This window comes from Crocuta crocuta, unplaced genomic scaffold (assembly GCF_008692635.1).
Source record: "Crocuta crocuta isolate KB4526 unplaced genomic scaffold, BGI_CrCroc_1.0 scaffold772, whole genome shotgun sequence".
Taxonomy (NCBI): Eukaryota; Metazoa; Chordata; class Mammalia; order Carnivora; family Hyaenidae; genus Crocuta; species Crocuta crocuta.
In genome coordinates, this window is record NW_027528830.1 from 504,436 (window position 1) to 530,962 (window position 26,527).

At 41.1% G+C, this 26,527-nt stretch overlaps 1 protein-coding gene across 1 annotated transcript in view; it reads right to left on the minus strand.

Moving 5' to 3' along the window:
- Positions 1 to 15,131: 15,131 nt before the first annotated feature.
- SLC35F1 (solute carrier family 35 member F1) overlaps positions 15,132 to 26,527 on the minus strand; it is a 177,322-nt gene continuing 165,926 nt past the window's right edge. Inside the window, exon 10 of the mRNA XM_077755982.1 lies at positions 15,132 to 18,430. Within this exon, the coding sequence (XP_077612108.1) occupies positions 18,206 to 18,430 (225 nt within the window). The 3' untranslated portion in view covers positions 15,132 to 18,205. The remainder of the gene's footprint in view (positions 18,431 to 26,527) is intronic.

A 26,527-nucleotide genomic window follows, 5' to 3' on the forward strand; every position in this document is an offset into this window, starting at 1 on the left:
TAGCATTAAGTGCAGTCACATTGTTGTGGTAATATTTTTATCTACAATAACTTATTTATTTATTGAGAGCCATATGTTTAAGTGTATATGTAAGTAAGTTATAGTTTGTACCTTGGAGATCTTACCTTTTAGGTGTGATAGGTGAACATACAGTCTACCTACTTTTCTTCTTTCCTTTTTTCCTTTCTTCTCTTTTTCTCATCCTTTCATTTCCACTTACTTTCTAAAATGATCCAAAGTGAATTACAAAAATACATGCGATATAACAGGCTGAAGTAAATGTATCCTTTGTCAGGATACGTAAGGATAGGAAAGCGAGCTGGAGCCATGTGTGAGGTTAGTACCAAAACACATGCCTTGGAGTCCTATAAACATGTTAGAGACAGGCTTCACATTTTATTCTAACCCTCCCAGAGCCAGTTTAGCAGAGAAATTTGATCTATTACAAGATTTACAGTGTCCGGTCTGTGGCATAAACCAAGAAACAGGTGCTCAAGAGCACACAGCTTTTCTTGATACTGAGATCAGAGAGAAAGTTCTCCTGTGGGCTGTTATTGAGAAGATATGTGTGGTTTAATGAGCAAAAGCCATCTGTACAGTCTATACAGTGATGAATCATTATCAACTGTCTCTTATTAACAACCTTCAGTATATACTAATGGCATTGCCTGAAAGATTAATTCAATAAAAATAGTGTGGTTCCAGTGCTCAGGTGTCTGGCTAACCAAGCTGAGTCCAGGGATAGATATTAGAGGGTCTAGAGTGAACTAAGGTGAACTAAGGTGTTGATGTGCACAGTTGTTAAGGTGGCTTCAGACAGCCGGGGCACCTGGGCACATCCCCAGATTGAATGCATGTAATCCAACAACTGCATCTGTTTACCTTAATGTGCCTTTACAAATTTTATCATTGTCTATGTGTGTCTGTGACATGAGAAAGCAAAGAAGTGCTGTTTAGGACCACTCTAGTTTGTGGTTGTGAAGCCTCATTACAAGCATCTCAGAGACTTCTCAGCTCTGTTTATATAAGTGGGAATGCTTTGTGGTGTGGTGTGCTCTTTCTAAAGAGATGTTAAGCATAAGCTAAAAGGAGAAACAGATTATATGGCTTTATAGCTATATACAAGTATATATATATTTATAGCTTGATTGAAGTCTTCATCCAATCTATTTCTTCCAATTCTGAGTCTCAATATACATGCTATTTAAGTGCTAGATAGATAGAAGTGACCAGGATCTGTATAGAACCCATGAAGATTAGCCCATTTGTTATGATTTTTGCTGTGGGGAAATCCCTCATTGTACAAGTCTTGGTGAGTGACAAGAATCGCTGGAGAAGCCATGAGTTAGGGGAGTTCCATTCTTCCTGGCACATGACTTGGCTAAGTGTACATTCAAACTTTGAATCTAAGTATATGGTATGCAGATGAGTCGACTGTGAGATTTGTTTCTCAGTAGCTAAAGAGTGGTTTAGCAGCATTGTCTATACTGGTGACAGTGTCCAATGGCAACTGAGTTGAGTGGCCAGAGAAGCGTTCAGCAGTGACAGCAGTAGCTGCTATTTGACTGTCTTTATCTTGGGTTTTGCATCTTTTACAAGCCCAATTCTCCAACTTCTTTATTGGGCTTCTGAGTTACCTAATATTTTTTCCAATAATTCATTTTTTGCTTAAGGTATCCTGGTTGTAATGAAGAATCTTGATGATACATTTGTAAGGCACAACAGATTCCTCCTCATGGAAACTATAATAAACAATAAAAACTATGCAATAGATTACTTTAGTATGGACCAATTTTTCCAGAAGGTGATACAGAGGTCAGCCACTAACCAGGAGTTTATACCAAATTACCCATGCCCATCATGCCTACTCATACCATACAAACCAGAGAATCTTGTAATAGGGCAAGGAACAGTTGAAATAGAACATTTAGTTAGCCAGTAGGTCTTAAACTTATGGACCTTTAAAAAATTGGGTATCCTAGGGCCACCTTGGTGGCTCAGTTGGTTGAGCGTCTAACTTCAGCTCAGGTCATGATCTCGCAGTTTGTGAGTTTGAGTCCCTCATTGGGCTTGCTGCTGTCAGCCTGTCAGCACAGAGCCCACTTCGGATCCTCTGTCTCCTTCTTTCTGCCCCTCCTCTGCTTATGCTCTCTCAAAAATAAATAAATATTTTAAAATAATAATAAATACATAATTGGATAACTTCTACTTGTATGTAATTTGAGAAGCCCACATCTGTAGAGTTGATAGAGGCAGAACAAATGATCAAAATCAGAGTCCACACTGACAGTGGTCCTTGAACACTTTTTGGGGGGAAGAAACTTGTCCTCCAAAGGAGAACAATCAGATTGAGCTTACTAATCAACTAGAAACTCCTGGACTAGAGAACAAGAATCCTAATAATCTAATGGTGTTCAGGACATGCTAACCATAAAATATGGCACCTTGACATAGTGGATATTTCAAGCTGAAGGAATTTGAGAAATAATGGCTTATGCAGGAAGGGCTTTCTGATCTTCCCCTGAAGCAAGCCCTAAAACTCTCACGTGAGAGGTACACTCCACTCATCATCAAATTTAGCACTAAAAAAGCACTCAGGTTGATGGGTGCCTGGGTGGCTCAGTCACTTAAGTTTCTGAGTCTTAATTTCCTCACAGATCATGATCTCAAGGTTCATGAGTTTGAGCCCCACATAGGGCTCTGTGCTGATAGCTTGGAGACTGCCTGGGCTCTGTTCTCTCTCTCTCTCTCTCTGTCCCTCTCCTGCTTGTGTTTTCTCTCTTTCAAATTAAATAAATAAACAATAAGAAAAGCACTCAGGTTGAGCTTCTTTATTTCCTTATGAAGGCTTCTATGTCATGTAAAATTTATATTAAATAAATTTGTATATGTTTTTCTCTTGTTAATCTGTCTTTTGTTATGGGGTCCCAGTCAAGAATTTAGGAGGGTGAAGAAAAAAGCTACTTTCCCTCCCCTACAAATCATAGCATCCAGCCAGTTGGCTTCAAACTGTGAAGATGAACAAGCAATCCTACCAAGTATAAACTTAGGCCTGAATTTCTAGAACTTACATACCATATTTACAGATATGGCTGTGGCTTTGACTCCAAATGAAGCCTCCATTTTCACACGGCCCTCTCCTTTGTCTTCTCTTCTGTCTCCTGTGAGGACATTTGTCATTGGATTTAGGGCCTACCTGGGTAGCCCAAGATGAACGTATCTCAAGGTCCTTTATTATGTCTTCAATGACCCTTTTAACCAAATAAGTTCACATTCACAGGTCCTGGGTGGATGTATCTTTTTGGGGGGAGTTCCTATTCTACCTACTACTACAGGCCTACAGGCCCAGACCTCCATGTGAGCACAAGATGGAGTCAACTTGAGCTTTCTGGAAAAGAAATGAATGTCAGTGCCCATGTCTGTTGGCATCCATGCTGACCTGAGAACTGACTCTCCTGCTGTTGGCTGTTCACTTTCAATGGTGGTTGCCGGAGGTTGCTCTTTTCCCTCTCTCTACAGTCCTCACTGTAGAAATGGCCAGGCTGAGGCAGAGCCCTGGGAGCGGGTGGCTCATCCTGCTTTCACTCCCAATGGGGGCCTTTGATTCTCAACTCCCTGCATGGCAAAATGGAAGCAGAAGCTCCCAGTGTCCTTATTTTCTAAAGGCTCCCATTCCTGTTTTATTTACAGCATTAAAAATAAACTTCTATTAGCTTTTTATTTGTACAGTTGTTTATTTTAGAGGTTCTCCACATTTATAGAATGCAGGAAATTTATAGAATGCACAGGAAGAAATTTTTTCAGTAACTCCAGCATTTTAGAATTTAATACCAACCTGACACTATTATTTTGTTTTCCATTATTTCTGAGCCCAGTCCCTTTTTGACTTTTAAGCATGATGCTGCCCAGCTCTGTTTCTCCTCCATCCCTAGGTCATCTTTCTTCTTTCTCTTGGAAGTAACCGTTAAAGAATGAGATTGACTGTAATGTGCACTGACATTCACTTCTTTTCCAGAGGAAATTGCAATATCTGATGTCTTAATATGCAATATGAAGTATTCTTTAAAGTATTCTCTCAAGAGGCAGAAGAGGATGAGGAAATTTTAGAGAGCTCTTGACCACCTGCCTGTGTTTCCTGATCTCTAGAAACTGTCAGGGGTAGGTTGAAGAAGGGAAAGGAATCAAAACTCTTTATCAGCCAAATTTGCTGCTTGCTAGGTTCCCTGGAAAAAGATCTTATGAGGAAAAGCTTAAAGTTCTTGACTACCATGAAATTTTTACTGTGGTCTGTGAATTTTCACTCTTTCTGTTCCATTCATATCCCATATCTAGGATGACAGGAAGTTAAGCATCATTTTGATATTGTAATTTTGAAAATTCCCAAAGGATCCCAAAGTCAAAACATGGGGACATTGTGAAGGACATTTGAAATTATGAACGGTTTGCCTATTATTTATCTCCATGCATTCCTGGTTTTCATGACATTTATTACTTTCCTTTTTATTCTGGAAGATGGTTATCTCCTGGCCTGATGTCAGAGTCTCTGGGGGTAAAACTGATGAATCACACAGTAATGGAAATGCTTTTCAAAATTTGTATTTTTGGATTTTTATTAAATATTTTATAGAATCTTGTTTTCCATGTAAGGTGCATGTATTTCATAATGTAAGTCAAGCTGACACCCCTCAACTGCTTTCCATCAGTACTGCTAGAGGGTAATCACTTGGCTCATAGAACTAGGAAATCCTGTTTCTTTGAGCTTTTTCACCCAGCCTTTGTCATTAAGGAAAAGATTCAGTCCCAGCCTATCAGATCTCAAACCTTCTATGGCAGGATGGTAAAAATTGGTCTTTGGTATAAAAGTTTATTTGTGTTTCAGACATTATGGTTTCCAGAAAGTCTACTGTACTGAATATCAAGATGATCTGGAAAGAGCTATTAAATAAGGAAGTTTCATATCATGTCCAGGAGAAACCCTTACTATTTCAATTAAATTTTACATTTTTTATTTGAAAGTAAATTGCAAGTTTGGCATTGACAGGGTTCAGAACATGTTTCCCCCAAATATGGCACCTCTGTATATTGAATAATTTAAGCTGAAGAAGTCTGGGAAAATGTGAGAAGCAATAGGTCTCTCTGACCCTCCCCTGCACTTCTCCCCTGAAGCAGTTTGCAAGAACCTCTCATGAGAAGTGCCCTCCCTCTACGTGGAGGAAAGACGCAGCCTTATCTCTAAGATGGAGGGAGAAGAATCCAAATAAAAAGGCCTACTGCATTCCTCCAGCTTATTACATTTAGCACATGCCTCCTTTGTCCTGTATTTCTCCATGATTATCCACTCTTCATCAACCTGGCATAAAAACACTCAGGTTTAACCATTTCTGTGATTCTTCCTTTATGAAGGCTTCTGTGTCAAATAAAACTTAGACTAAGTAAATTTGCATACTTTTCTCCTATTAACCTATCTTTGTCAGTTTAATTTTTTGACCCAGCCAGGGTCCCATCCCTGAAAGTCAGGAAAAAGTTTTTCTTCCCCTACAATAGCAAGGGTTACTTCATGTTTTATTACATCAAAGCTTAGAGTCCATTGCCACCAGGACCAAGATAAATAATTTTCTGATTTTTCTTCATTTTGGAGTCTAATTTTCTGGCTGAATAATTTATTTAAGAGATAATGTTCATCATCATTGTTGTCTTCATATTTTTTACAGAGGAATTGTTATTCCTTCCCTAAAGATTGTTCTTTTTTTGCCCAGATTTGGATAAATGTCCATGAGTCTTAAGGTCTTAAGTCACTCATATACCCCTCTATATATTTGTGAAGGGGCTGAATGTTTTTTAAAATGATATTTATCACTTTAAAAAATGCTTCTTGGTGATTATATGTCATGTTTTGTTTTTCAAAGATATGTCAGATGGTACTAGGAACATAAATGCTATTCACATTCCACCTCAAAGAGTCAGAGCCTTCTCAACAAATCCTTTCTCCTTAGTCTGGTCAGAGCCAGTTTCTGTTGCTTCAAGCAAAAACAACTACCTAATATTCTTTCCAGCCTTACAGAGTTTATACTCTAACCATATTCTCTTTTTTAAAAATGTTTATTTATTTTTTGAGAGAGAAGGAAACAGAGTGTGAGTGTGGGAGAGGCAAAAAGAGAGGGAGACACAGAACCTGAAGCAGATTCCAGGTTCTGAGCTGTCAGCACAGAGCCCAACATGGGGCTCAAATCAATGAACCAGGATTTCATGACCTGAGCTGAAGTCGGATGTTTAACCGACTGAGCCACTGACTGAATTTATACTCTAGTGGAGACTATGGTAATGAAACAAATACATTAAGGGGTTATTTTAAATAACAAGCAGAGCCAAGAAGAAACTAAATCGGGTAATAGCAACGAGTGAGCCTGGGGTAAGGCTCAGCAAGAGGCCTTTGGAGAGGGAGCATCTAAACTGAAACCAAGTGAGATATACCAGAGCCGTGCTGCTTAAGGAGACACTCATCCTGGGCTGGTGGCCATCAGGGCCTCACTTGGTCTGTGAGAAGAGATGGTACCTGTGTGGTCAATGAATGAGGGGAGGGTAGAAAAAATGCAGTTGTAAATCTCAGTGGGATCCAGGTCCCAGGGTCTTAAGAACCATGAAAAAACATTTGAATTTTATTTTATTTTATTTTTTAAGTTTATTTACTTTGAGAGAGACAGAGACAGAAAGAGCAGGGAAGAGGCAGAGAGAGAGGGAGAGAGATAGAATCCCAAGCAGGCTCTGTGCTGCCAGTGCAGAGCCAGACATGGGGCTTGAAGTCACGAAACTGTGAGATCATGACCTGAGCTGAAACCAAGAGTTGGACATTTAAACAACTGAGCCACCCAGGAGCCCTGAATTTTATTCTAATAGCCACCAAAAGAGACTTGCGTTTCTGCAGGGAAAAGATAGGATGTAAGGTACATTTTTAGATAGACTTCACTGGGCAGAAATGGATTGTAGGATGGTAGAAATGGGAGAGCACTAGGAGGCAGTTTCCATAGTTCAGAATAGAGAGGAAGGTGGCCTGGACCTGGGTGGCTGAAGTGCTGCACAAGTAGTCAGACTCAGGACACAAGCCATAGAACAAGACTAATCAGTGGATTGGACGTGGATGCTGATGTAGGGAACAGAATCGAGCATGAATCTGAGGTGTTTGGCTCAAGTAATCAAGTAGATGATGGTCCTCTGAAGTGAGATGGGTAGGCCTGGAGGAGAAGCAGATTTGGGGGGGAATCATGGACTCTGTCTCAGACAAGTTAGGGTTTGAGAGTCCCAATGGATGTCCAAGTGGAGATGTGGGGTAGGCAGGGAGAGGGCCAGGCTGGAGACACAAGTGTGCCATCAGCATAAAACAGTGTTTAAAGCAGTGCTATTGAGTGTAAAGGACAAGCAGAGAGAGAGCAGAGCCATAGGGACTCCCAATGTCTGTAGTTGTGGACGAGAAGGAGGATCCAATAAAACACACCAAGAAGGAGTGGCCTGCAAAGTTCCATGAATTTCAGGGGAAAGAAGTGTTTCATGAAGGAAGGCATGGTAGGCTCTGCCAAAGGCTGCTGCAAAGTTAAGCAGCATGCAGATAAAGCGATGATTGTAGGATGTGGCCTGTGTAAGATGTCTGTGTGGGGGAGGGTGCTTGGGGGGAGACTCGCTCCTCGGCAGGCAGGACATTGCCCCAACTACATCTTTCTACTCCCAGAGCAAGTCAGTATTTCTTCTGTTGGCTGATGGAACTGTTTCTTTCCTTCAGACCATCTGTTGCTGTGGATACTGCACAAAGGAGAATCTGCTTGTCATTTCCCATGAAAAAAAGATGAGCTATGAGTGTGGTTGGCATCAGTTTCTTATGTTAACTCATTTAATCATTACAATATAGCTGTTTCTCTCTGTGGATGCAAGAGTCACTTTATATCTCTCCCACATGTTCATCACTCCATTTTTGTGGCCAGTTCCTCAAAGGTTTTGTCAACTAGATCCTTTTCTGAGGTATCATGAGATATCGTGTCCAATAGTGTATTCTCATGTCTTTGGCATCAGGCACACCTATTATATCTTGGCCTCATAATCACTTGCTCATCATATAAACTTGGCCATTTTATAAAATTTATCTATGCCTCCATTAACTAATTAAAATAATTAAGATATATTTTACAATCCTCCCCATAGGATTGTTTTCAGGATTAAATGAGACAATTGCTACAATTCTCAGTGCCCAGCATACAGTACAATAAATGATAGTGGTCGTAAATGTAGTTACATAGAAATGTGTAATAGATTCAAAGAAGATGCTTTGACTCCTCTAAAGACTTGAACGAGGATGCTCCAAGATTGGCAGTGAGTAAAAAAGTATCTAAGGAAAGAAACTTTGAAGTCTGGCATTCATTGCTGAGCTTCATCCTCCCCTTGATTTTACACTCATTACTGCAGCTCTATGTCACCCCCCAAGGGACAGGAAAGTGTCCATCCATTGTCAATTGTCAATATCAGAGGACCAGAGCTTGATTTCATAAAGGGAGCAACTGGAGATACAACTGGAAAAGTTAGGTTTGGCTTGTTTCAAAGCTTCATTTGTCCACCTGAAAGGGGCTTTCAAATGGAATCAAATCCTAAGCATAGTTATAGTTGCATCCAGGAAGGAGAAATTTAACTTGACTATTTTGTTCTCAGCCATTTATCTCATTCTGAGCCACATGTGCGATGGGATGTTGGACAAAACCAATGTCTTTGGTCTTTTTAATAATTGCCTTGGGCTTCCCAGGAAAATCTTGAAGACCTGAGTTCACAATTTTGCTGGAGATTGACAGGTGGAATAAGATGTTCAAGTAATGAACATGAAGAGAAACAAATCCCTTGAAGGTAAAAATAGACCCAGCTACCAGATCAAGTTGCAAAGGAGTAGAGGTGGAAGAGTTTTTAGTTTCCTTTCCTGAATAAAATTGTCATTTAGTGTCCATAACGCAAATAGAACTTAATCTATAAGCAAGTGACTGAAAGATGGTCTCGAATCCTCACAATGAGGTAGGTTTTAGAATCTCCTACAGTGAGTCCAGATAGGAGCAGTATCAGGAGTATCCATGGCTAATGGAAGGTGCCCTGGATAATTTCAGTGAACTTGGATTCTCTTCTCACATCTTGACTTTGCCTCTGTGTGGTACATAGCTTTGCCAGCACTTGTCTTACCACATTACTGAGCATGTAAACTGAATGGAGTCTGTCAGAACTCCTGTCTACACCTGTCTATTTGCTGGAAATAGACCAGTCAAGGGCAGAAGCTGGTTGGTGAAAAACATCTGACTGTAACCAAAACTTCTCTTTAGTTTGGTTTGGAGGCTTAATTTCAATGCCTTTTTTTAGATTTTCATCTCTAAAATTAATACTGTCTGTTCTGAGGATAAAGCATGTAAGAGAAAAGAAAAGCTTTCGGTTAATTACAATCAGGGTAGCAGTGAGTTATTTGCTCTACATATTATCTCCACATTATTCTACCTGGTCATAACTTCTTCTCAAGAACGTTTCTTTGGATGAATGGAGCAATGGTGTAAAAAACAATTTGTTGGCAACTTTGGGAATAAAAACGCAAGAGAAAGAAGAGGTAAATTAGCTAATACTCCCATTGAAGAAAATCAGTTTATTCTGCAGGATGGATGGCATGAATCAGCTCCACCCACAGTAAGACATTTCACAGTGTTTAACTAATGTGGGAATCTTGAAGCACAGCGCTGACAGGTAAAGATGTTGGAAAATATAATGATTTTTAATTTTTTTAAAACCATGATTTGATTTTAAAGTAACTGTTATTTAGGACCCAGAGTGTTATCATAAATATGCAGTGTAATGTTCAAAAATCTAATTCTATTCTTTTTTTTTAAAACAAATGCGCATACAGCCTAGGGGCAGTATCTGAGATATGATCATTCAAGCTCAGTAAGGTTTTCTCCTCTTCTTAAATGGCTTTAAAAACAAGAGATCAAATATCGTTAAGTTATAAAGAAAAAAAATGTTTTCTGAAGTGCTCTGAGAAGCAGTTATCAAGAATGAACTAACGAAGTAGGAAAACCAAGCTGAGAAGATGGCAGCAGATGTGGAATGCTGCAGCTAGGTCAATCATCTCAGGAAGATTAGACAGAAATAATATGATTCCCAAAAGCAGATGCTAGCAATGCTAGTATCTTTCTCATTAGAAACAGGAAGTATGTATTACCCTGTGGAAGATATTCTACTTTATCATGATAATGTAATTAATAATATTGCATTAATGCATACAAGTCTATTGCTTCACATTGCCAAGAATCAAGGGGCACCTGGCTGGCTCAGTTGGTACAGCATACAATTCTTGATCTCAGGGTTGTGAGTTCAGGCCCCATGTTGGGCATAGAAATTACTTTAAAAAAAAGAATCAAGAAGAGAAGACTGCATTAGAAGCAGAAGCAATACATTCAAGCAACCCCAGAAGAAATAGTAGAAGGGTGCTTTCACCAAAAGCCCTGGTAACCCAGTAGTAGGTGCTGGTGGCCCAGTAGAACTCCCAGGGCTCTAAGAGACTGAGGTCACAGCATGAACATCTACATGCATCCTTCAGGGAAGGCAGGGGCAGCTTTTGCTTTTAAATTTTCAAAGCTCCAATATCATGATCTCTTCTTTGATGACTTATTTCCCCACATCCTTGTCTCACAAGGGCCACTTGACTGAGTGGTTTATGTTGCTCCAGTAGTCCGGAGGAACAGAGAAGCTCCTTCCAAGTCTGGCCTTCATTCAAGGGCAGGCGACTTGGTTCTCAAGGGCAGCAGCCTCATTAGTGATGCAAACCTGCCACAGGTCATCGAAGAATAAGGGATGACAGCTAGTGGGCATCCTGAGGTAAGAAGTCTCCCCATGGAAGAGCTCTGAGCCCTGAGACAGCACTTAGAGGTGGGCTATTGCAGCTTTTAGTAGCTTGTCTTGTTTTGGGAGTCTCATGGGCAATACCCATCCCAAAAGGCCCTCTTACACTTGTGTTTCAAGTAGGAGTAGCAGAGGAACAACTTCCCAGCTGCAAAATGGCAAATTTTAACTGTGGTTAAATCCATTTACCTTTGACAAATGCTCTTTTCCTTTCTTTTCTCTTTGGGATTGAAAAGAGAGTTGAGTGGAAATAGGGATCCTCCGAAGGACCAAGTTGCCTGAGCCCTGAATGCGAAGGATCTGCGTTAGCTCTATGACTGGTTTCCAGTGATCTCAGAGCAGCCTCTCTAACTAGGGAATCCTACGCTGCGGTGCTCTCCGCAGGACTTTGCCAGTGATGACAAGGCCACACAGCTTCTCAGGCTGAAACATCTTTCCTTCAACTCATCCATCCCCACACTTACATGTCATAAAGTGACTTGACATTTTGAACAAAATGACTTTCTGTGCTCCTTCCAGGTCTCCGATTCTGCATCCAAGCTTTCGACCAAAATGAAAATGAACTCCGGGGTTGTTTGGAAGTCATGATTGTGAGTTGCAAACTAAATGCCAAGTCAAGTCTCAGCCTTCAACTCTGACACCAAACTCCCTCACATTAAGTTGTCCTCTATCTCTGACAATTTTCCTTTTAATTAAAATGCAGCCTGATAGGCAGAATCTTGGGGCACATAAAGCAGTTTTGTGATTCACTCAACCATTTGTATGCATGTGTGACCTATTTAGCTTTTAAAATCCTATTTAATGCCAAAAACTACATTAGAGAATTCAAACAAAAGCTCACAGGGAGTCCCATAATGAGACTGTTTTGATTATTCCAGTGATTAGCCCATTGCCTCTCTCTTAGGTAGTTTCATTTAGAAAAGTAGTCATTTTAAGAACAAGTAGATTTTCTTTATTGCTTTTCTGGTTTGCTGTGAAATTGGCAAGTGGCCAACCATCTGTGAAACTGCAATTATTACTATTACTTAAAATTTATCAAACCTCTTCAGGTGCTAAGGAAATAATTCTCCTTGTCTAGAAAGGCAAGGCCCAGAAAGACATGAACAAGACTCAGCCTTTCTAAAACATGACAAAAATAATATCTGTGGACACCGTTGGAGAACTTGTTGGTGCCAGACAGCTGAAGGGTTCTGATCCACTGCCGCAAGGCATCTGTTCTTCAGGACCTGGGAATCTACCTCTTCCTCCCATGAGGAGTATGCGTTCATTCATGCATGCATTTATTTGTCATTGAGCACTTCTTGAAACATATGGGCATGTCAGCTTCTAATGTAATTTCTTGTGAATAATTCCGGCAGTACTGCCTCCTTTAGTCCTTGTGTGTTTCTTTATTGCTCTTTTACTTTATATAGTTAGCAATGAAGAAGGGGTGAAGATGTTGGAGATGGTACGATTGAACTCATCTCACCTCTCCACCACCCCTGGCCACAGATGTTTCCAAGGAGGAGGCCTGAACAGTCAGCTGGGGCCCCTGGCCAGTGCCGCCCTCTAGGAATGGGGACCCAGGAACACCCTCGCCATCCCGGGGAAGGTGGTGGGCTTCACCCTGGAGTTTTACCTTAGACAGTGACATCTAGTGGCAAAAAGACATGGCTATCCACCACGCTGCCAGCTTCCCACAGTGAGGGACGTGCGGGTGTTATCTCTTAAAGCCGGGGTGAACACACATTCAGGTCTGCCTGGGACACACTGGATCCAATACCTATTGTCTAGGCATAATTATTAATAGTGTCTGCTTTCACTCATGAAAGCGTTAACAGATTGGATAATGAATTACACAGCCTACTTAATGCCTTATTGTAGCTCTTCCATCTATTAGGTGACTTAACGTATCACTTTGAGGTAATGAGTTCAGGAAGATTACTCCCCATTGTGTAAAGTAATATTTATCTTTATCTATCCTGAAATTATCCTTCAAGCATTATGGGATTGTCTCCAGCTCTAATGGTGATGCCTGGTGAACAAGCTCATTTGATAGATTTTAGTCTTACCCACACCAGGCCTTTGTCTATCCAGATGGAAGCCCCTAATTTTAGTCTATTCCCAGAGACCTGCTCCCTCTGATCATTAGTTTTCCCTGTTAATCAGGCTGCAGTAGTGTTTGGACGCGCCTTGTCTGGCTGTCTGAAAAGTGACACACAATGGCTTGTCCTTTCAGGCCTTGATGTAAGGCCATCTGGTAGGTGCACGATTTCCCAGCTGTATTATAATTTTTTCGAATTAAACATTTTTGACCACAGAGAGGATAAAGGGCAGAGACACTGCCTAGGGTGGTCCGTAGCAATCTCTCTGTTTATTCTTGCAGAAAGAAAAAGCCAGAAAAAGAAAAAAAGAAAAAAGAAATCAAAGAAAAAGGAAGAAAGGAAGGAAAAAAGAAAGATCGCTGTGCATAATTAGGAAGCAGTGTTATAAATTCCAAAACACTATTTGCAAGTAAAAAAAGAACTTCACTTTGCTGTGTTGCTTTTTTTTTTTTTTTTTATCCTGGGGCCCACCCGAAGGGGTAAACATTTTAAGGGTTTGTAAAAAACACCCTAAAATGGTGCATTTAAGTGGACCAGTGATTTCTTCCCTTCTAAGAACAGGAATTTTATAGAAAAAAGTACTCAAGTAGTAGAAAAGGGAACATTTTGTAATAGAAATCTTACTCTTGTATTTTCTATTTTGGTGAAGAAGTTAGATTCCATTAAAAAAAATGTACAAGTGCCTTCCCTGTGCAAGATGTTTTGCTAGGCCTGAAATGGATTTGGTTTCAGATCCTGTTATTTCGATATTACAATTTGTTTTCCTATGCACCATCAAAACAATATAGTATATTGCAGCTCTCCTGCTGAATTTTAGTTGTTTCTCTTTTTTCTTCATGCTAATAGTCACGAAAATCATCCAAGTGCTGCCTTATCTTACCTTTGCAAGAACTTCCAAGCATTTAGAAAACCGAATTCTTTCTCTTAAGAATATTATAACTCACTGGGGAGACAGAGTATCCATGTTGTATGCATTTATCATGTATACTCTTTGGGCTCCAGTAATTTTGAATTGCTGGGCATTTGGACATAAGCTGGCTTGAAATTCAAATGTATTTCATCTTTGATGAAAAGACTCCTAAATAAACAACACATTAGAGAAATATTTACATTTTTCAAGGAAAAAACTTTTTTTTAAAACTAAGTCACATTTTTGAAGCAAATTGTGTAAGTACAAACTTTTCTATTTATAAAGGAGGATCATAATGACTCTCACTCAACTTAACAATGCTTTAAAAGGGAGGTGCGTGGGTGGCTCAGTTGGTTAAGTGTCTGACTTTGGCTCAGGTCATGATCTCATGGTTCTTGAGTTTGAGCCCTGAGCTGACAGCTTCAGAGCCTGGAGCCTGCTTCAGATTCTGTGTCTCCCTCTCTCTCTGCCCCTCCTCTACTCATGTTCTGTCTCTCTCTCTCCCTCAAAAATAAATAAACATTTTTAAAAAAGAATACTTTAAAAGGATCAGGGTGCGGCTATTCCTGTTATCCTAAAAAGATGGATGTTTTTCTTTTAAAACTATTTTAATATAGAACTCACATACACAGTCTTTGCAGCTCTTTGATTTCTGAGATCTGATTGTGAACATACATGACAAGAGCACGTGAATTTATATATACATCATCCTGAAGCACTTAAGGGGTTGCTGGTGGCTACAGTTAGTGGATGAGGGACAATGACAAGATACTGTGTCAGCCCAGAGTAGAGACACAAACAGTCCTGCTTAACAAACGCTGTGTTCTGGAAGAGTGCTCATCTCTTAAGTCTGGCATTGTGCCAAGGGAAGGACACACAGAACTTTGTCCTTTATAAGAAACTGATTATTGGGGGAAGTTGATACTGTTCTATGTGTGTTTTAAACGTGGACGTGGAGGCTATAGCTCCCAGCACCTTCTTAAGTACGCAGGTAAATAATTAATTTTGCAAATTACAAACGTGCTCACTGTGGCTTTTCAAAGCCCCAGCTCTGACACCAACCGAGCCCTTCCTAATTTGGAAATATTTTCTTTCTGGTTTTTATTTTGACATGTGCCCTGTTATCTACTCTCATAGCTATTTCTGGCATCCCCTGGGAGCTCCTTCCGTGGTTGTCATAGCGCAGGCAAACACTCAAGAAAACCAAGAACTCAGTGCTTTCATAAAGCATTTATTTTTATTTGAAAACATTATACAGGCATTACATTGCCACAGCCAGTCCATAGGGGAGCATGCAAATATCAAAAATGGAAAGTTTGTTCAACTTATCGGTGTAAATTTCCTTTTTGGTTCTTATTTTCCATTTGCAGTGTCTGGATTAGTGTGCTTTGTTATGTGGCCTGACAATAGAATCCTACCCATGGGGTAAAATCTGTACTGGGAGCTAGCCGGGGACTACTAAATGGTTATTAACTCAAAAACAAACCCAAAACAAACAATACTACAAGCTTGTCAAAAGGTTAATAGCACGAGTTAGCAATATCTAAACTAAACATTGAAACATTTTCATGGGACACAGTGGTGCAAATGTTTCCATTGCTTGGTCTACCTGGTTGTGTAGTCCAGAGTTTGGAGCTGTGTGACCGAGGCAAGCGCTGTCCCCAGTGCAAGTTTTCATCGAGGAAGTGAGAACAAGCACTTTTCGCGAGCGCTGGCGGGGTGACGGGGAGCTGTGGTCTGCCTACCCAAGCCAATTCTATACAAGCTGCTGAAATCTCACTTGTGGAGGAGTGCGTGGTGGGTCAGAAAGCTGAGATTTTTGCTGGTGTCTACTGAGGTTATGATATTTCAGAAATGAAAACAACTAGAGTTAATGTTCTACTCACGCTTCCCGCCCCACTCCTGAAGGACCGACCAGTGTAGTTACATTTGTTCTTTGCTATTTTCTTTTGTTTTCCGAAGGGCCGATCTGGAACTCCTGATCTCGGATGGTTCAATATGTTATCAGCCTTTCTAAATGGAGACGAACCAACACAGTGAAGGACCCCAGTGACATGAAAGTCTTGTGCACAAGGACACTGGATGATAAAGTGTATACAGTGAGTTCACCTTAACATTCACACTTGATTTCCATACAATGGAGTCAACTAAAATATCCTAGAAAATAATCCAGATGGCTACTTATAGCCATCCGTTGGTCGCAAACCTTTTTGAAATTTAAGTTTTTAAAAAAATTCCCAGTCCACTGAGTCGACTTGGAATATTTTCATCCACTTATTTCTCATAAGACTTTACTAAGTGTCTACGAATTAGTGTCATAAAAAAATGAATAAAAAACACTAAAACATTTGGCTTTAAAATAAATACTAAAAATGCAATAAATCAAGCAAATTATGCCAACCAAAGGAATGTAAACACAAAAATAAAACCACAGTCTTCAAAGGTCTTCAGATCTGAATGGACAAAATATTCAGAGAAAGGTATTTAATTGGTTTAAAAGGTAGCAGAGAGCAGACATTGGCAAGTTGTTTTGACTTGATATAACTTTAACATTGATATTTTTTTTTCCAAAAATAAAACGTATTTCTGAGGGGGCTGAACAGAGATGGCCATAAAATCTGCATATCCGAGGAGATAGTTTTTCTTCGCCATCTCCAAGGGCAGGAGTACACCCTCCGGGTAGAAGGCAGACAGAGGGGCCGCCTGGTGCTGAACTGCCGGCAGGGGGCGCGTTTGCCTGCCTAGTAGTTAGGCCTTGTGCAGGGTGTACTGGAATCCTGACTGCGCTGCAACCCGTCCTCCTTAGAGGCACCCCTCTGGCGTTTTGCTTTGTTTGCCTAAGATGTACTGATGTGAATTGCCCACAGTTTCATAAGCATTTATTTCCCCTTTACAAACCCTGTCCTCCGTCGCGTATCTTTTTGAATGATATTGAAGCCAGGCAGACTTAAAGAGTATTTCACGTACTGACACATAGAATCTATTCCAAACTGTAGAGGTCTATAGTGTTTCTTGATTTTTGTGTCTACGTGTTTGAAAAAAGAGCTACTTTAAGGGCAACAAAATTAGAATAGTGACATATTCCCTCAAAGCCTTATCAGGGTCCTACAATATTCTCTGTATCCCTAAGAATATGGTGTTGCTGTATTCTGCTATTGAAGGGATGCCTGATACAACCCAAATGCCAAACTTTTTCATTCACGACATCTTTATCGCTACCAAATGGTCAAATCAATCAAGCTATTGTCAGAGAGCTCCACATCAGCACCTTGACCTTGTTGGGAGGCTACACAACCAGAGATACTCCACGATAAATGTAATTTCCATGCCGGTAATATTTTAAAAAGGGTGTCACCCAATGAAGAGGGCAGAGGGCCATGGCTTTATCCAATGCCTTGAACAATTTCCATATTATCACTCAAAAAAATCTAGGAATTAAAGGTAAAATCAATACATTTTTGGAAGAGAGGATATAGGGAGGGGCAGAAAGATTTAAAATATGTAGATGTATACATATTACCCTAAACACACATGATATTATTTCTAGGGTTTCCTATAAGCCACAGGAATGAAACATTTCTTACCCGGTTATTTCAGGGACTTCGTTAGCAGAATCACGTGGCACAACAGAAAGGCAATGGCCTGGAGTAGTCAGAGATTGAAATATAAAAAGGCTAAAGTGTTTGTTTTATATCTATTCCTAGAATAGAGAATTATATGGTCAGTTGCCCCTCCCCACAAGGGTCACAGCACAAAATACTTATTGAGCAGGCAATCCAACGGGTAACAGAGGAAACCATTAGCCACCAGGTCCCTAGGATAAGGAAACTTCTCAGGGGTGGAGCTCCTGTGGCACGCAGCTCTCATATAGACTGTGCAAAAAAATAAAGTATGATTCTTAAAAAGTGACTTGCCATAGAAAAGTGGGATTTGTGTTAACTACATGTGGGTCTGGCAATAGTTCTCATCAGGAGTACAAAACAGTCTCCTGAAAGTTAGTGTAATAACAGTAACAATAATAATACAAATAATAATACTTGCTTTTAATTCAAAAGTTTTCACAGTAATTAATGCAGGAGGGTTGTGATCAGGATACACACTAGCTAAGCATCTCTCTAAGTCAGGTGGATCGGAGCCCATATCTGCGGCGATGTTCAGCTCCTGCCTTTTACAGGCTTTCAGATTTGCTACCTTGCAGTCCACCTGTGTAAACCGCACCTAATAAATACCTTTCTCTATGTACAATACAGAGATGAAGGGCGAACGCACGGCCGCTGAGTTGACCGCAGCGGGCAGGGAGGGCCTCGCCCTAGGCCACGCGAACATGGGGCTCCTCTTCAGTCTCCTGGCCCAGGCTGGTGTAGGTGACCGAAGGCTCCACCTGAGCTGTGGCAGGTAAGTCCACAACGGGTCCCGAGGGATTGCGGAACTGCTTGTACACTCGGGGGTCCTGGGCTATGTACGTGGAGGTGGAGGAGTAGAGCACCAGCCCGATGAGGATGGTGAAGAAGGACAGGAGGTACAGTCCTGAAAACTGGGTAACACGACAGCAAAGTCACTGAGCAGTCAGAGCAGAACCATTTCCACATTAATGAGGCACAGAGGGAGGAGGGCAGAGCATTCTCTCCCGGACCGGGCAGCTTGATGAGGTGGCCAATGCTCTTGATGGAGAGTGAATGTTCTCTTCCTAAACTGGCTTGGTCTTATTGATTCTCCTTATCTTTTTCCTCGGCTCTGTGGTGAACACAGAGGAACACTTAGCTAATTGTCCCTAAAGTGCCAGTCTGAGTACCTGATGTTAGAGAGCTAGTTAAGCACAAATTAAAATAAGTCAAATTAAAAGCAAAAAAGTACCCCCCAAAACAAACAAAAAAACCACAAAAAACCCCCAAACTCCAACATCACTCAACAAAGCGGTTGTTTGTGGCTTCATTAAACCCAGAAGAAATAGAGATATTCCATTTAAGGTTGTAATGAAGCCATAAATACCAAACTCCTTCCCGGCATAACTGTGTCGGGCACTCTTATTGTGCCTTAATCTGATTCAGACACTATTTGTCTTCCCCGTAGGAATGGTTATTGACTTTTGTAACTCTCTTTGCAAGAATAGATTATCCTTGGATGGGAAAAAACACTATAGCATTCCATTCTTGCTCTACTAATCTGGAAACAAGCAAGCATCATCCTGTTTATGTAGCATCGTGCTTCCTAAAGTATTTGCTTGCCAATTCATAGCGATTTGAGAGAAAAAAAGAAAATACACGCATATACAAGTGCCCGAGAATTTATATATGCTTTTGAAAAATTACAACTTCTGGACCTTCTTGAGGAGCAACACTGGAAGTAGTTTGAGTAATTATGGGGGAAGAGGAAGGTAACAATACAGGTGTGGCCCTTTCTGTTTGATTCCTTCCTTCCTTCATTTGTTCAGCTAAGTTTTTTGTATGCCCTTCTATATCACACATGAAACTATACGCTGGGGAAAGAGAAATGAAAACATACGGTTGAGGACTTAATTGTCTCAGTGGAGACACAGAGGTACTGGCAGACAAAACACAAGGTGGCTGTGAATGCCAAACCTCATTTTAGTCCAGAACTATTGTTGCCTCCTTGACCATGGACTGTATGCAATTCATCAACAAAAGACCAATTGATTGAATTTCCTATTTTATTATTAATGCTCATACTCTAAAAAAACCTAAAAACTGGCAAAAATACAAAAATTAATTGGAAGCCGGGAGAAGAACAGGAAGAGGATCCAGAGAGTCTATAAAGTAAGTTGCAAGGCAAGTTGTAGCCTTAAAAGGCAGCTACAAGAGAAAAGTCAGTCAGGAAAATGGCTCCTGGAAGACAGCCCTCAGGCTAAGAGCTGAAACCACCTGCTACAGTGGTGGCTTTTTCTTCTTGTTTCAACTTTTCCTCCTCCCTGCTATTGTTCTTCCTCGCCTCTTCCTCCTTCCTTCCCTTCTCCGTCTCCTCCTCCTCCTCCTTCTGTTTCCCTCCTTTCGTCCACGCCCCTCCTTCTCTCTCTCTTTAGCAACACCAAGGTAGCTAAGATTACAGACCATTTTCTTTTCTTTTTAAAAAAATGTTTATTTATTTATTTATTTTGAGAGAGAGTGCACGTGGGGGAGAGGCAGAAAGAGAGGGAGACACAGAGTCTGACGCAGGCTCCAGGCTTCGAGCTGTCAGTGCAGAGCCAGACACGGGGGTTGAACTCCTGAACTTCAAGATCATGACCTGAGCAGAAGTCAGATGCTTAACCGACTGAGCCACCAGGTGCTCCCAGACCGTTTTCTGATTGTCTTCCTAGATCTTTCCTCACTCTGTCTTTTAATTCCTTTATGCTTCATGTTTAAACCATATCATAATCCCTCCTCAGATGGATTTATAGACTAGACTCAGCTTGTAACAGCTTCACTTAATTAACTTAAAATAATCAATTCTGTTTTTCCCAAGGAAAAGAAATGTGCTTTATTCTTTGATTCACAAATTTGTTGGCAAAATGAAATGGGAGGAAAAGAAGACCACTCAGGACTGTTGTAGGTGATCTCAGAGAACTTATTTACCCCCAAACTTGCTTCCTGAAATTCTACATTCGAGAGCTGCAGTCTTTACCTGAAATTGGTTTGTTCCCAACTTTATAATCACTCCAAATATTTTGCTAATGACTTCCATTTTCAAACTCCACTCGTGTGTCCCTAGTTTCAAGTGAAGAGCCTTGCAGGTCTCAGGTGTGAGCTGGCCTCTTCTGCGGCAGACGGAGGCGAGAGATTATCAAAGGGACCTCTGAGGTTAGAACTGCTTTCTAACCACAGACTGGATTCCAATCCTAGCTCTGCAACTTTCTAGCTTCATTTTGGACAGGTATGTTAACCCTCTCAGGTCCAAGTTTCCTTATCAGTAAAGTGGGGATAATAATTGTACCAGCCATATAGAGTGGCTGTAAAGATTAAACTAGATAAAGCATATAAAGCACTTATCTGATGCCTGCCTTGCAACAAACATTCAGTTCATACTACTGTTTTGTCATTATTGTTTACAGCATTATCTTATATTCAATGATCATATATGTAACCCTCTTATGTAATCATTGATTTAATTGCCTTTCTCCCTTAACTATGGGGCTGTGTCTTTCTTGACCAGTGTCTAGTGGAGAGCCTGGCACAGTATAGGCACCCACTAAGTGTTATTTGTTCTTTTGTTTTTATTTGAATCAATGAATGAATTTAATTATTCATTGATTAAAGTGTCAGAGTAAAGAAACAAACAATAAAAAGCCAGCTTTTTCCAGTGGTCTACTTCACATTTTTTTAACTTTAAACTTGATAATCCAATGTCCTTTTCTTTTTTTCTTGAAGAGAAGAGAGGGTGAGAGAGAGCAGCGAGGGAGACAGAGTCCCAAGCAGACTCTGCACTGTCAGTACACAGCATCTGACACAGAGCTCTATCTCACAAACCGTGACATCATGACCTGAGCCGAAATCAAGAGTTGGATGCTCAACCAACTGATCCACCCAGGTGCCTTTCCAGTGTCATCTCTCATGCATAAAATGGCTAGCCGAAACTCGTTGAAAGGGAAGTCATAGGATTGATACTTAATCATTAACTCCAAAAGTCATCTTCAAATCTGGGGTCAGTCGGGGGAGAGCAATAAGACAACTATTTGGGAGGGACAATGCAAGAGTCTGCATAGAGGAGGGGGAGCTGCTGATCGGTGGACTAGCACAAAAGGTTTCATAGACTTGGGGTGGAAAAAACTTGGCAATGCAGGGGAGGGACAGGAAAGGATCTCACACAGGGTATCCTGCAAGAAGGATTCGAATTCCTCTCAACTTCCGGTTTCTGTTTCCCAGTCTGATTTGATCCATGTGACAAATACTTAAACATTCCTCTTTGTAGAGCTGATGCTTCTGCCTTTGTGGGAACAAGCACGCAAATCATCCCTTTTTTGCACATGGAGCCATCAAGTGGAGTGATAAATCCCTTCCACAGAGTTTTCCTGGGACACAGCTTTAGAACGACAGTGTGTATTTTACTTTCAAAGCATTTCCATTTAATTCATGCAGAATTCATCCTAAAATTGTTCAAAATAGAGATAGCATGGGATTTTATATGACAGAGGCACCTTGGAAGGCACCCAAGAAATTTTATTAATAGACAGTAGAGGAAGTCTCATTTAGCACACAAGCCCAAAACGAGAACGGAAAGACGTGCATTATGATTAATCTGGATAAATACTGAGTATTAGAAACAATGACAAAGGTTAAAAGTAAGAAAAAAGTTCATTTTTTTTTCTCTTTATAGATTGACAGAAAAAAGAAAATGGATTAGGGGGTACCTAACAGGCTGATTCCCAGGTTTGGATGCTACACGGATCCTGAGACAACATTCTTTTAAAGAAACCAATCAGTCAGACAAAGATTCTGTATATTCTAGGCTGCTTAACTCATTTGCTGCAAAGAAATACTCATGCCTAGTTGCCTAGGCGAAGAGAACTAGGACTGCCCTGGGCACCAGAGGAGGCCTGAAAGCCATCTGCGAGTTACACACAGGGCAAGGTTCAGGGGAGGCTTGCTGTCCCCATTGAAGAGCACAGGCTGCTGTCTCAAGTGTACTTTGTGGTCCTCCCTCAGCCAGCTGCAACCCAGCAGAAGATGCTTTATTTTCTGTGCTGCAGACACACTTTCATTTGCATTTTATCTGACCTGGAGCATTGAGAAGCTGAGAAAGGATGGGCCTGCAACAAAGTCCTTGTGCTGCACACAGTGTTTACTTTGCTGCTGTCTTTTTCCCATCCTGCTGTGTCTCTGCACTAACAAGGGTCAGAAAGCACTCATGGTATACCACGAGAATGCCCGTGTGTTGCTTAAAGCAGTTTGACTGGGACACAAGCCATTGTCCAGAAGGGGGTGGCTTAGAAGACTGATGGTAAAACTGTACAAAGTTACTCAACCTACAACTAGGGATTAAACCTACTTCCAGCCAGCTGGCATCTCAGTATGAATACTATTCAGCTAATGGGACCTTCAACAATAAATTTTCATTTTGGCTGTGGTATTAAACATCTAAGCAGAGTTTTAATTAACTAATGACTCTAATGCGTCTTAGGTCTATACTAGTAGAAAACCACATGGTTTGAAAGCCATTTCAAAGTACATTTATAAATATACCAACTAGAATAGGTGAGGAAGATGGCAATTTTCAAGAGCATCTTTCCTTTTTCAGCTTGACCAAAAAGATGGCAGGGGTGAGCAGAGAAGAACATGGGCAATCCTCTGAGAGGCATAAGGTTTCAAGGATGAAGAGACTCTGGACTGAAGCTCTACTTTTACTGAATTAATGTAACCAACCTTTTCTATATAACGGGCCTGCCTTTTCCTTCTTTCCTGGGGAGTGCACTTACGGTGCATGCTTCTATGTAAGGTGGCTTCTGTAAGGTTCCTGATGTGGAGCTCTGGTCATTTTTGCTCAATGACTGCACTTGGGCCTATAGATGATCAGAACTAATTTTTATTTAATAGATAATGCAAAGCTAAAAGATTCTTTTAGTTCTTACAGGGAGATGTGCGGCACTTCTAGCTTCAGGAAAAAACAAAGATTCAGTGGAAAAATGAATATGTGTCACTTGTGATTTGTAGAAGAAAGACCTGGAAAAGAGTAGCTAGTGAGGTTTCCTAGGAAACTGGGGTCCAGGGAAATGAGATTTGGGTAAAGCTCCTGGAGTTATCTGACAAAAAAAGGAGATTTAAATTTAGATCCAATTTAGATCTAACTTGGAGAGCCACGGAACCTCAGAGAAATTCACCTGGATGGAGGGAGAAAATAAGGCCAAACTAGAAAGAAAAGAGATACAGGTAAAGAAAATTTCTCAACAGCCAGGAAGAAAGAGGGCTGCGTATAACTGGAAACCCTAAAAAGTAGTAATTCTTTTCTAAATTATCCACCCAGCATGTATTCTTTCTCTCTACGTCTCTCATTTTTTGTGCGTGCGCATGCGCGCGCGCACACACACACACACACACACACCCCTGTGAGCCATTACTGTTGACCTGATAGGACCTGCCTTGGGAATTTTGCTTGAAAGAAGCTGAGTGGGTGAGAGAACACTATTCCTGAAGCCTCCTCATGTGTGGTCAGTGAGCAAAGGACAACATTTTCAAACCCTCATGTGTTCCCAAGGCTATCTATAAAATACAGAGGGAGGAAATACCAATATGTCAGGTCATGCCTTATCTCAAAGGGATTGCTAAAATTTATTTATTTATTTATTTAAATTTTTTTTAATGTTTTATTTATTTCTGAGAGAGAGAGGCAGCTGTGCAGGGGAGGGTCAAAAAGAGACGGAGACATAGAATCCAAAACAGGCTGCAGGCTCCAAGCTAGCTGTCAGCACAGAGCCCTACGCATGGGCTTGAACCCACAAACCGTGAGATCATGACCTGAGCCAAAGTCAGACACCCAACCAGCTGAGCCACCCAGGCACCCCGCTAAAATTTGAAAAGACCTGTTGTCTTGCCCCAGCTGGATGCAAGTCTGCTGTTGAAAGAGGCATTCCATTTGGAAGCATGATAATGGTAAGAGTTGAAAGTGGTTTGGAACTGCTTAAGGAAGCTGCTTACAGATATATTCAAGGATATTTCTAAGTGTCCTTACACATGGCTTTTCACATATACAAAGGATAACCAAAGATATATGGCTACAATAATGACTTCCTTTCTAGTTCTTATTTAAGTTTATTCTTTTTTTAAAGTGTATTTATTTATTTTGAGGGACGGGGGAGGGGGGTGGGGGAGGAGAAGCAGAGACAGAGAGGGAGAGAGAGAATCCCAAGCAGGCTCCATGTTCAGCCTGGAGCCCAATCAAGGGCTCAATGTCACGACTGTGAGATTATGACCTGATCCAAAATCAAGGGTCAGATGCTTACCCAACTGAGCCACACAGGCGCCCCCAAGTTTATTATTTTAAACAGATACAAATGTAATTAAACCTTTCCACATTTTTAGCTTTTTAGCAGAAAATACCTAGGAAGGTAGTCTGGGAATGTGCAAACTTAGTTGCTTCAGAAGTCAATGCAACCAGGGGTAAGTGGAACAATAAAGGGCACTGACTGGCCATTCCCAAGGTTAGACAACACAGGCTGGTGTGAGGTTCAAAAGCTGTCAGGAAGAATTTCCATGTAGGGAGATGGCCTGGGAATTTCAGCAGAAAGTCATGCCTGGGAAAAATGAGACTTTTAACTTTGTGAAAACCTCCTGAATGATCTGCAATGTAGAACAGTATACTTTCCCCTGTACTTCTATACTCTATGATATAAAATGCACATATAAAGTTAGATCAACTTGCACCTCTAATCATGATTCTAGACTGAGAACAAATAAAACAGCCCATTTTGTTCCCAACAGAAAACCAGATTACACAGTTTGGAGGTTCTAGGTTCCACACTAGTTTAAAGATTCACCAGTGACTAAGCAATGCAAAATGCTAGTTATGAGTGAATTGCAATGAAATACAATGCTGCCATAGTCAAGTTTTTAAATCCAAATATTATAGGGGCGCCTGGGTGGCTTAGTCGGTTAAGCGTCTGACTTTCGCTTAGGTCATGATCTCGCGGTTCGTGGGTTCGAGCCCCGCGTCGGGCTCTGTGCTGACTGCCAGCTCAGAGCCTGGAGCCTGTTTCAGTCTGTGTCTCCCTCTCTCTCTGACCCTCCCCTGCTCATGCTATCTCTCTCACTCTCTCTCCCCTAAAAATAAATAAAACATTTAAAAAAATAAATAAATAAATCCAAATATTATAGGTTGAGAAAATTGGCTTTTATAACTAAAAGGGGAGTCCAGGGTCTCTTGGGTTCCCACTTGATGCGTGAATTGAAGGGTGGACCCTTTGGGCAGCGACCAATCTGCTGGGTGTCCTGGGGTGGAAGCTGTCCTCACAGCTCACCAACGACAACTCATCTCTCAGCTGCTGTGTGTGTCTCCGTGGGTTGTGGGTCATACCTTGAACCTGGGAGTGCCATGGTGGGGGCAGAAGCACAGGAGAGGCTGGTCCTGCCTGGGCAGGCGATTAGCCGTGGCCTGGTTGGGTTCCTGCAAAGAAAGGCTCTCCCCCGTTCCTGATTTATTGCTGCTGGGTCTGAGCCAGTTGCTACTCAGGGCAAGGCGACTAGACAGACCTGGCTCCACCGAAATGCCAACGTAAACAAGTTGATGCCTGACCTCCTAATTTTGGCTCTGCACTAAACTAACAAGGTCATTTTTATTATTATTAAGAGGCTTGAAAATGCAAGAGTTTGTCTTCTGCATTTACTGAACTGGAAATAAATTGCCTGGAGAGGCCAGAGCTTTTTCAAATTCTTTAGAACTGCCCTGTTGTTGCTTTGTCTCCTACCTTTGCCTCTTCTTCTTCCTCCTTGTTCTCTTTTTTCCTCATTCCAAGGCCAAATCTCTCTGGCTAAATATTGCACTATTTCTTTCTTCTAAGTCATAAGTCATAGCATGGGAAAATACCAAATGTGGGCATGGCACACAATCTGCTGACAAACGCCAAAATCGGTTTTTTCCAGAGACCAACAGTACTGACCTCAATCCCTCCTTCCCCATTCCTTCTCCAGAGGAGAGAGAAAATAATCTC